Source organism: Hydra vulgaris, chromosome 13 (assembly GCF_038396675.1).
Source record: "Hydra vulgaris chromosome 13, alternate assembly HydraT2T_AEP".
Lineage (NCBI taxonomy): Eukaryota > Metazoa > Cnidaria > Hydrozoa > Anthoathecata > Hydridae > Hydra > Hydra vulgaris.
In genome coordinates, this window is record NC_088932.1 from 55,229,291 (window position 1) to 55,240,992 (window position 11,702).

The window sequence follows — 11,702 nt, forward strand, 5'->3', positions numbered from 1 at the left end:
ATACCACCTTCAGAAGAACGAAGAATATTAGTATGAAAGTCAAAAGAAGTTAAGTTAAAAAGATAGCTTAAAGAAAGTGAACAGTTATTGTACTATTGTACTAGTTAGAATGTGCAATTAAATTATTGTATTAATTAGTTAAAACTAATTAATGAATAATCAAAATTCAAAAATGTTTTAAATTCTTGGGATCGGAGGTTACGTGAATATCAGATTTTTAAAGCTACCATTATGGACTAGGGAAAACAAACTGATAAAACACCATAAAAACAACAAAATTAATATTGTTTAGCTAATTTGCAAATTTAAACTCATAACTTTCTGTTCCACTTATAGGTAACCTGTTCTATTTACTCTGTTCTATTTATAGGTATTATTCTGTTCTATTTTTAGGTTATTTACTTGGTAACCTGTAAAAAAATTTATTTTGTAAGTTTATTGTGAAAAAATATTTTAAGCGTAATTTCAAATAGAATTGAAAAATAAACCCAAAAGAAAAAAGAAAAAAGAAAACATCCCATAAACTACTTTTTTTATTCCTGTTGTACTTTTTTTTTCTTTTTAAAATTTATGTATTTTTCTTAAATTGATAAAACTTTTCTTAAAATGAGTAAAATAAAAAAGTTTTAAGACATAAAAGTGTAGATATAAGAGATAAAAAAAATGTAGCAAATAAAATAAAACTTTAACTGTAAAATGTTTATTAAATGACTTAATGTTTCCTAAGTATCCAATTATAACAAGTTATTTGTTCACGTCTTTTTATGGTTCGAAATAGGCATCTACAATTGCAACACTAAGTCTACAATGATAATATTAAAAATGAATTCCATGAAAAAGACATGGTTGATTAGCTATTTGATAGAATCTTCCTGTTTTTTCCTTACTGAAGCCTATCTGTAACTATTCCAATAATACAATCATACAGATTTACTTCAAAATTTTAAAACTTTCAGCAAGTTTTAGGTAGTGAGTTTGCAGTGGACCTTTATGGTTTCACTGTTCATGGGAGTTTTGCTCAACAGTTACTAAGTGGACCAAAAGCGGCAATCACTATAAGTGGCCAGCCAATAAATTTCCAACATGTGATTTTTTGAGTAGTATCACTTTTTGTTATATGCTGTAATATGTTTTGTAAGTTTAATATGATGTGAAATTTACTCTATGAATCATTTGTCAACAATTAGAGAGAAGCTGGAGCTTATTTAAGAAATTCAAGAAAACAACTTTTAATCAAGGTAAAACTAATTTTGTTTTCTGGTAAAATAATAAAACCTGTTACTATTATTTATTGCGTGTTTTTTTACTCTTTTTAACATGCGGCTTTGGGAACACTTTCTTTCTCTCCTCTCTTAGATGAGAGGGAAAATTAATAAAACTTATGCAATTACTGAGCTCTTACGTATTTCTTAATACCACCATTGATAATTACCATTTATAGGAAATATTTTACGATTTGCTTGCTATTTTATGATATAATTGTTCAAATTGTTTAACTATAATTGTATTTTAGAATTTTACCAGTATTTTAGTTGATAGAATATTTTATTAAATTGTGGTGTAATTTTTCCAGTCACAACGTTGTGTTGTGTAGCCTTTTAATTATCTTGTCTTTTTTAATTATTCAAGCGATACATGGTAATGTGTGCTTACAAATATTTTATGTTATGCGCTATTGCTACTGTGTTTAGTGTTGATAGGCCTGTGTTTAGTGTTGATAGACCTGTGTTTAGTGTTGATAGGCCTGTGTTTAGTGTTGATAGACCTGTGTTTAGTGTTGATAGGTCTGTGTTTAGTATTGATAGGCCTGTGTTTAGTGTTGATAGGCCTGTGTTTAGTGTTGATAGACCTGTGTTTAGTGTTAATAAGCCTGTGTTTAGTGTTGATAGACCTGTGTTAGTGTTGATAGACCTGTGTTTAGTGTTGATAGACCTGTGTTTAGTGTTGATAGGCCTGTGTTTAGTGTTGATAGGCCTGTGTTTAGCGTTGATAGGCCTGTGTTAAGTGTTGATAGGCATGTGTTTAGTGTTGATAGACCTGTGTTTAGTGTTGATAGGCCTGTGTTTAGTGTTGATAGGCTGTTCTTTATATTTTCTGTTATACTTTTATTCCACTTCTGCTAACAATAAAATGCAAATAATACTTTTGTAATAAAAATTTTAACTTCTTTTTTAGGTATTTGCAGCCTTAACTTGATTTTCCTTTTCTTGTACCTGTGTTGTGACAGATTTTAAAAAGAACTTAACTGATATTAATGCGGTCTTTATGTCGTTAACTATAAACAATGACATTGCTGATAGGGAGTCAAAAAAAAAATTTTATTTATAGATAACTTTGTATTTAATTTTTTAGATAATATTTTAAGTTATTAATGTGTTTTTATTGTTATTAATGATTTAATTACTCATAACCCGTATTACGGGTTGCTTACTGCTAGTTTCTATTAAAAACAAAAAAAAAAATCAACGTACGCAAAACAGAAAAACCAACGGATTTTAAAAAATCAAAATTTGAGTAATAATTATTACATATATATATATATATATATATATATATATATATATATATATATATATATATATATATATATATATATATATATATATATATATATATATATATATATGTATATATATATATATATATATATATATATATATATATATATATATATATATATATATATATATTATATACAGTCATTAAAACGATGAGACGAGATTAACGAGCCAAATCAAGTCAAATTTCATTATTTACATTTTTTAAAATTTAAAATCTATTAAATAAAATAAAGCATGGTAGATTTGTCAAAATATTTTTATAATTTAAGTTTATTAAATGCGTCATTATTTTCTTCTTTCTTTTATTTTTATAAATATGCATAGGTAGTATGGTATTTATTTTATATTTTTTTTGCAATCACATAATCTATAAGAAAAAGTTTTCAAAATTTGAATTACCCTTAAGTTTAGCAGTTGTTTTTGAAAAGATTTTACAGCATAACAATTAATAAGAATATTAGAAACTGTAGAGAGGTTTGAAAAAAGCGCAGTGGTTGTTGCCAAATGCGTCGGTATTGCAATTTTTAGCAATGTCAAAACACCAACAATTGCGTAAGATGTCCGAAAGAAAAAATATGTAACCGCTGATAAAAAACAAACTCGAAAATATTCTTTTTCTAAAAGATCAGTTTTTGTAATTTTAGGTAAATTGCATGCTTTTCGGTAACGAATTTCTTTTGTGCTAAAATATAACGATAACGCAATGATTATTCCAGGTAAAATGTTGCAACAGATTAAAATAGCTAAAATATAAGAAGAAGAATTAAATTTTGTCAATTTCCAATCCAAAGAACAACGTTTCTTATCAAAATCTAGCTCATATTTTGACCAACCAATCATAGGAAATGTTGCCCAAAAAAAACCATACGCATAACATACTAAAATTGATGATACTCTGCACCAAAACATTTTATGATATTGTAAATAACGCCTCGGGTATTTTATCGCAACAATTCTGATAAAAGAAAGTATTGTTAAATGAGTTATGTTGGTTATAGCAAAAGCTAGAACCGCAAAAGCGCTTGCAATGCATAACGGAGTTCTTTCCAATAAAGACTCATCTGCCATTACTAGTTCTGGTGTTAATCCAATCGTAGATTCTAATAAATTCGTAATAGAAATGCTGACAACAAATAAATGTGTTATCTCTTTTCTTTTCACTTTAACTAAAATAATATAACAGGCAGTCGTGTTTAATACGACTGACGTCAAAAGCACGGTTGAAATAACACTTTGAACTACTTTGCTCGTATTCATTTTTCAACCTAGAAAATTAAATAAAAAAATTGTTTATGTCTCAACATAGAAAGTATTTATGTTTAACGGAAATTAAGTGTTTTAGCGACATTTCTCGTTATATAAAAAATTATAAGTTATAAAACATCGAATACAGTGGCTAACTAATTTTCTATTATGTGATAAGATTTCGGTCTAATTTGTATTGACCGTTATCAGACGTAAAATGCCGATTTAAAAACCGTTACAAAACAAAATATTAAAAACTGTGAAAAAGTAATTACAAAGCCGACGTCAATTAAAATTGTTTATGATTTTCTTAAGTAGTGGTTTCCAACTATTTGAAGCAAATTTTACCCCGTTTTCCCAATTCAGTAGTACCGGGGATTGTTTAACCTCATGAGATGTTTGCGCATAATTAATTTCAGGCGATTCCCTTGTTTTCCTTTTCATGATAGTTGTCATTTATAGATAACGTTTTTGGCTGTTGCCAATCGATTATCCTAGGGCATTCTTTGCAATGTTCAGCCGCTCTAAAAGCATGGCGATTGCCATTCATGCTATTAGTTTGGTGCTCTAAGCTTCTTTGCGAAATTCTCTTTTTTTGTTTCCCCAATATAATTATAACAGAAATAAATTTTACATAAAGTTTTTTAAATTATGCGTTTGAAGGGTAAAAGAGTAGGCTACTTCACCCTTATTCAAAACTTTTTTTTTAAAAGACAAAAGCATAATTTAAAAAACTTTATGTAAAATTTATTTCCGTTATATTATATTGGGGGAAACAAAAAAAAGAGAACTTTACATATACGAAAAAAAGATAAAATATTTAATTTAATCTAAACTGAATAAAGTAAAATAAATAATTTAATGAACAAATAGAAAATAAATAAAAGTTAAAAGAAAAAAAAAAAGAAAAGAAAAAAAGAAAAGGAAAAAGTACATATAAATTACTACTCTATTTAAATACAACTTTCATTAAATATAACCAAAAATAAAGAATAAACGTTTATGTGTTAACAAAAGAATTTCGATTTCGAAAAAGAATTAAACAATTCAAAATAAACAATAAAAATCACGAAGAAAAAGAAGTAAAAAATATCTATTAAAAAAGAAATGAAAGAACTTGATTAAATGTAATTTTTATTTAACTGGATTTTGTTGTATCTTTAATTTATTACTATTATACATTATAATATATATCTATATATGTGTATATATATGTGTATATATATATATATATATATATATATATATATATATATATATATATATATATATATATATATATATATATATATATATATATATATATTATTGTTAAATATATTATTTTACCTTTAATTTAGTAATTAATATATTATTTTTACTTTTATTTATTTTTGTTTTATATTATTTCTGTTTTCGCTTATAACATATTTATAATATTAGATATAATTTTAATACAATTTTCTAGTTAATTTATAATTAGTTATATATTCTTATTTTTCGTTAGTGATATAATATTATTATTCTATTGTTTTATTATTACAACTGTTATTTTATATTAGTTTGTTCATTAATACTGCTTAATTTTCGGCAAATAATAATAGTATTATTACAATAATAACTGTTGTTGTTATAATTACTATTTATAATATTGTATTGCTATTATTTTTAATTGTTATTTTCATTATTATTTTCTTCTCTTCTCCTTTAAAACTTAACAACTTCAAGCTTTCTCCTGAATTTGGCAAATTTTCTTCTTTTATCTTTCTCATTTGTTTTACAATGACTTTTAATTGTTGGGGAGTATGCACTGCACGTAAAAAAAAGTGACTATAAGTTGCCGTGCAACTCAATGTGATGTATGCTTGTTTTGGACTCATTCAAAATGTAGCAGGCTTTATGATCATGGGTACAATTTAACATAAACAAAATGCTCAACATGGTTGTGTGTAAATTGTACTAAAGGTGTCTTTTCATTGACTTATGCATCTGATAATGAATTTAAACTACTCTTTTCTTCAAATAAAATTAGTATAACTGGTGACTTGCCTTTATCAACTAAACTCTTTATAGAATTGGAATTAAATAAAACCTATACTCAATTTCAAGATGAACAGTTTTCCTCATCAAAAACATCAGTTTCTGATGAGGAAAATTGTTCATCTTTTGATGTAGATTGTTAATATTATGACATTAATAAATTTTGTTCTCATAACTTTGACATCATAAATGTCCTTTTTCCATTTAAACATATCCTCTTTACAAAAGCACTTTGAAGATCTGAACATATTATTATCATTAATTAGTTATGAAATTAGCATTATTGGAATTACAGAAACTAGGTTAAAAAAGGAATCTCCTTCTACACATCCAATTATTATTAAAAATTATAATTTTGAGCCCATATCAACCGAATCTCCTTGGGGTGGAACCCATTTATATTTATCAAAAAAAAACTGATTTATAAAAGAAGAGATGACTTGGTCATATACTCACCAAACTATTTAGAATCTACTTTCGTTGAAATAATTTTTCGGAAAAAATCAAATGTTAATGTTAGTTGCATATATAGACACCCTAGCATGGATGTAAACGACTTTTCCAAAAAATATCTATTGAAAATAAATCTTTCTTCTTCTTGGCGATTTTAACATAGATCTGATACAGTCTGACTTTGCAACTTCTGAGTTTTTAAACTTACTTATTTCTTATAATTTTCGTCCATTTATTACGCTACCAACGAGAGTTACTGACCATTCTGCTACAATCATTGACAATATCTTTTCAAATGTAATCACTAACCAAATTATTTCAGGAAATCAAACAACTTCAATTTCTGATCACCTAACTCAGTTTCTTATTTGTCCTAATTTCAACAAATTATTTATACCACACAATTATAATTTAGACCGCAAGAACTTATAAAAAGTTATAATTATTAAGAGCTGCAAGCATCAATTCAAGCCATGGATTACTAAAGGATTGATGGATTACTAAAGGATTAATAAAATCAATTCAAATTCGAAAACTTATTCAAGGGAAAATGTTAAGGATAAAAGATCAACAAATATAATTAAACTAAAAACTATCTTTAAACGCTATAAATATACCATAATTAATCTAATAAAACTGAGTAAAAAAATACATTTAAAAAAATTCTTTTCAGAAAATGTAAAAAATCTTTGAGAAACCTGAAAAGGCGTAAAAAGTCTAATAAATGTCAAAAACGTCAATAATGCACCTCCAAATTGCTTACGAGTTAACGAAACATACATAACTGAACCAACTCGAATCTGCAAAGAATTCAACAACTTTTTTACAAATGTAGCTCATAAACTTAATTCTAAAATTCACTCATCTTACATTAGCTATAAAAAGTATCTTAAACATCCAAATTTTTATAGTTTACTGATATCTCTAACAAACCATTCTGAAATCTCATCACTTATTTCTAGGGTTGAAAATTTCTGGAAATTTTCAAAAAATTTATATAGCAATAAACTTCATAGTTATTATAAAGTTTTATTAAACTCATTTCTTTGTTTTAAAATTATATATTTTATCATTGTGGTATTTAGGAATTCTTTATATATTTCAACAAAAAATATAAAATAATGAAGACCCACAGGTTAAAAATACACATCTTTAAGCCAAATTTGTATAGTCAATTTAAGAATCATGCATTTTTATAAATAAACAATAAATGCTCAAGTTGTTAAATATTACTTTTACTTACATTACTTTTGTAAAACACCAAAAGTAGTTTTCTGGAAATTTAATCAGCTAGTCGGGTATTTGACACAATTCAGTCGGGTGAATTTTAGTTTTTAAGAACCTCTTTTACTTTTATTTTTAAGAAACGGTACCTTTTATGAATTCCCCCTCCTCCTTCATTTTTTAATATGTTGATTTATTTAGTCAAAAGTCTCCTAGCAAGGTTGTGGCGAGTGAGACTTTTTTTTTAATTTTATTTCTGGTGCCCCAAGATGTCCTAACAGTCTTATCACAGAACACCGTGGAAGCACATTTGAAAGGAAGTTTACGCCCACTTCCTTACCGATGTTGTATATATGAATGTAGGTATGTATGTATGTATTAATGTATGTATGTATGTATGTATGTGTAAAACTTGCCCAGAGGCAGCGTTAAACGCACTTATTTAAACATAGCAGTGGACTTATGACTTTAAAATCATTAGTTATTTATTTTTATTGCTAACTTTATTTTTAAATAGTTTAAATTTAGCAAATTTCCTTTCTTTTTGCCTTTCATTAATTAATAACGTCTTTAAATCAAGAAGCAATTGTAAAATACTGCAAATATTCATACCAAATCTTTTTATATATAATTTTACAGTTTTCAGTAATTTGTTGGCCAATTTAATAGATATTGACAAATTCAGCAATGAATATCAATATGCATAGCAAATAACAGGATAAAACAGTTTTATAAAATTTTGAAAACAAATGATCATAGCTACTTATAGCTATAATAAAAAAACTCAAAAAAATACCCAAAAAAGTGTTTTTCGAAGGGGGTTTTCTGATATTTGTGTGATCTGCTTCACAATATTTTACCATAAAATTGTCCATAACAACGGCCTAACTAAGACATAAAATTTTACCCATTAATTATAAAATAACTTATCTTTTTTAAAAGATTTCCAAAATTTCTGGAAATTTTGCAACCCTGCGTATATCTAAATTAAATGAATTTCAATTTGAATTTCGATCAAAGAACTCTACTTGCCACGCTTTAATAAGTATAACTGAAAAAATAAAAAAGGCACTGGATACTGGTCATTTCGTTGGTGGTATTTTTATCGACTTACAAAAAGTGTTCTATACTGTTAATCATACCATTTTAATTTCTAAACTTGAACATTACGGAATCCAAGGAGTTGCTTTCAATTAGTTTCAATCTTATCTTTCAAATCGAATGGAGTTAGCATAATGGTTACAAATCATATAACAAACACATAGTTTGTGGTGTTCCCCAGGGTTGCTGATGATACTAATATCTTGCATATTAATAAATCTCATCATTCCTTGTGTTAGAATATAAACTTAGATCTAAAAGTTTTAGTTCATGGTCTTAATGCTCTGAACTTGAAAAAAACTGAACTAATATTTTTTTCATCTCCAAAAAAATTTTTTTATACAACAGTCATATAACTAAAATTAAAATTAATCATAGACGCTTATATCCAATACCACTGTGAACCAAAGAGACCGCCAGGTTTTACGTTGTGGCACTCAAACCAAATCCTTACTATGTAATAATATTATCCAAACTGGTTCAAAAAAAATTATTTCTGAAATTAAAATGCGTTGCTATCATACAATTTTAGATATAACTATATTCTAAAATTGTAATAAAATTTTTTAATTTTTTGCCAAATCTCAAACTTAAAAAATTGAATAAAAATTTTTTTTATCACTGGAAACCGCTAAAAAAAAATTTTATAAAGAAGGTTTTATAATTTATTTCATAGCACTTATTTTTTAGTATAATGCATCCAACTTTATATATCTTTAATAATTATATAATAAAAACTTTAATAAAATATAAATTTATTGTTTTAATTTTTATTTCAATTAATACTAATGCAGTTATGAGATCCAATTTTACCTGATTTACCCCCTATTTTAACTAATATATTTTCTAGAGGAGAAAATAGCTCAGTTCGGTAGTTAAATAGTTTTAAATTTCAGAAGGTTCAATCGCTTAATCTAATTGCTATTAGTATTATTTTTTTGAATAACTATGAATTCTACTTGTTGTTGTTGCTGGGAAAAGTATGGCAAAAGATCTAAATCATTAAAAAGTATGAAACTTAGAGGAACAAATTCAGCTGTTTATCTTTCCAGGATATTCGATGAAAAACGAATGCTATCCATCAGTTGTTTGTTCTGGGTGCAGAAGAAATCTTTGTAGACTTAAAAAGGGAAAAATTCGCCTCTTGGTGAATGGCGAGCTAAAGTAGCCCCTCCACCTGAACTTCATTTATTAATTGGCTTTGTTTCACTGCTAGGAAATTTTTTGTTGGATGTCTGGCAAGGATTTGATGATTGGCTAAAGTCAAAAAATACCATTCAGAGAGGCTATCAAGGTAGAGGCTGGGATGGTAATAATTCAAACAAAATATTAGAAAACTTAGATTCCCTAATAAAAATATTAGAGTCGCTTACATGCTTGGTTCCAATTGTTCAGTGTTTAAAAGATTTTCGTAATGTAAAAAATAGTTGTTTTTCTAGCAAGTTACAGCCTGGCTTCAAAGAAGCAATAACAAATTTAAAGAGTTCATTTCTTTCTGCACAAGAGGTTGCATTAAATTAAAAAAAAAAATTAATACAACGTGGAAAGTTCACATTCTACTGTGTCATGTATAGCCATATGTGGAATACCATAACCAAGGATTGGGAAACTTTGCTGAACAATGAGGGGAAAGTATTCGTGCAAAGTTTAAAACAACATGGAATAGATTTAAGAGAAAAAAAGAGCATCCAGATCATATCTATATAAATATACATATATCTATATAAATATATATATATATATTTTTTTTTAGATTTTTTTTTGCTTATCTAATTTTAATATATATATATATATACACATATATATATATATATATATATATATATATATATATATATATATATATATATATATATATATATATATATATATATATATATATGTATATATTGTATATATATATTGTATATATATATATTTGCTTATCTGATTTGATACAAATTTTTTTAGAAAAAAAAAAAAAAACAAAGAATAATGAATGAAAAGATTACTGCTCCATGCCAAACCCTCAGTCAATGTAGCAGCATTCCGCTGTGAGCCAGGCTATTTGTCAGTCGATGTATGTACTGAAGCCCCCGGCAGCAGGCTATTTCAGTATGATGTCACACCGCTCACCTAAATCAGCAGTATATGATATATATGTATATATATTTATAATATTTAAGTTAAGTTATTGTACATATAGAGTGCTTAATGTTCCTAAAGAACAGAGCAATAATATATATATATATATATATATATATATATATATATATATATATATATATACATATATATATATATATATATATATATATATATATATATATATATATATATATAAATATATCAGTAGTGTACACTAGCAGTCGCCCGATAGCAAATGTCACCCGAATCTTCTGAAAGGCTACTGAAAATAATATTTTAATGCAGTTTAGTCGCCCGACCAGGCGAGTCGATTTTTTTTTAATTATTATTATTATTTAAATAATTCTATAAGCAAAGTTTATGCGTCCAAATTTAAATTAGGCAAAATTTATGCATCCAAAATTAAAGAAGATGACTTTTATCTAACATAATAATGACCACCCCTTTCTGCGTATGTATGCATTATTTATTATTTAAATATTATCTTGTTGTAACATTCTAAGAGAAATGATAAAAGCCAAGTGACGTAACTAAAAAAAATAATACATAAAAAGTTTGTTTTTATTTAACGTCTTTTTGCTACCAATCAAATTACGTTGCAAAAAATAAGAAACATCAATCTGAACAATTATCGCTTGATTTTTTTTTCTCTCCCTTATTATTCATAATGTAATCCTCATTAAATATAAAAAACAGTTGTGACAGTCAGAAAAAAAATATTTCATGTTTTAAAAAAAATCGAGTTTAGGAGAGATTTTTACTTTTAGAGAAACTTTACTGTTTGAGAATTACGCAAAATGCGAATTTGTTAAAAAATGGTGATGCACAACTGAAAACTTTGGCGGGCGACCGAGATTAGCCAAATTATTACTCCCAGTCGCCCGCCAGGCGACCGACCAAAATCCAAGTGTACACCACTGTATATATATATATATATATATATATATATATATATATATATATATATATATA

The 11,702-nt window shown here is 26.2% G+C and overlaps 1 protein-coding gene across 1 annotated transcript; it reads right to left on the minus strand.

Moving 5' to 3' along the window:
• Window positions 1–2,894: 2,894 nt before the first annotated feature.
• On the minus strand, window positions 2,895–10,712 carry LOC105845140 (opsin-3). The gene is made up of 2 exons (XM_065816970.1): window positions 10,595–10,712; window positions 2,895–3,826 (listed from the first exon to the last, which is right to left on the minus strand). Exon 2 carries the CDS (start codon window positions 3,816–3,818, stop codon window positions 2,898–2,900), a length of 921 nt encoding a protein of 306 aa, XP_065673042.1. The 5' UTR covers window positions 3,819–3,826; window positions 10,595–10,712; the 3' UTR covers window positions 2,895–2,897.
• Between the last annotated feature and the right edge of the window lie 990 nt (window positions 10,713–11,702).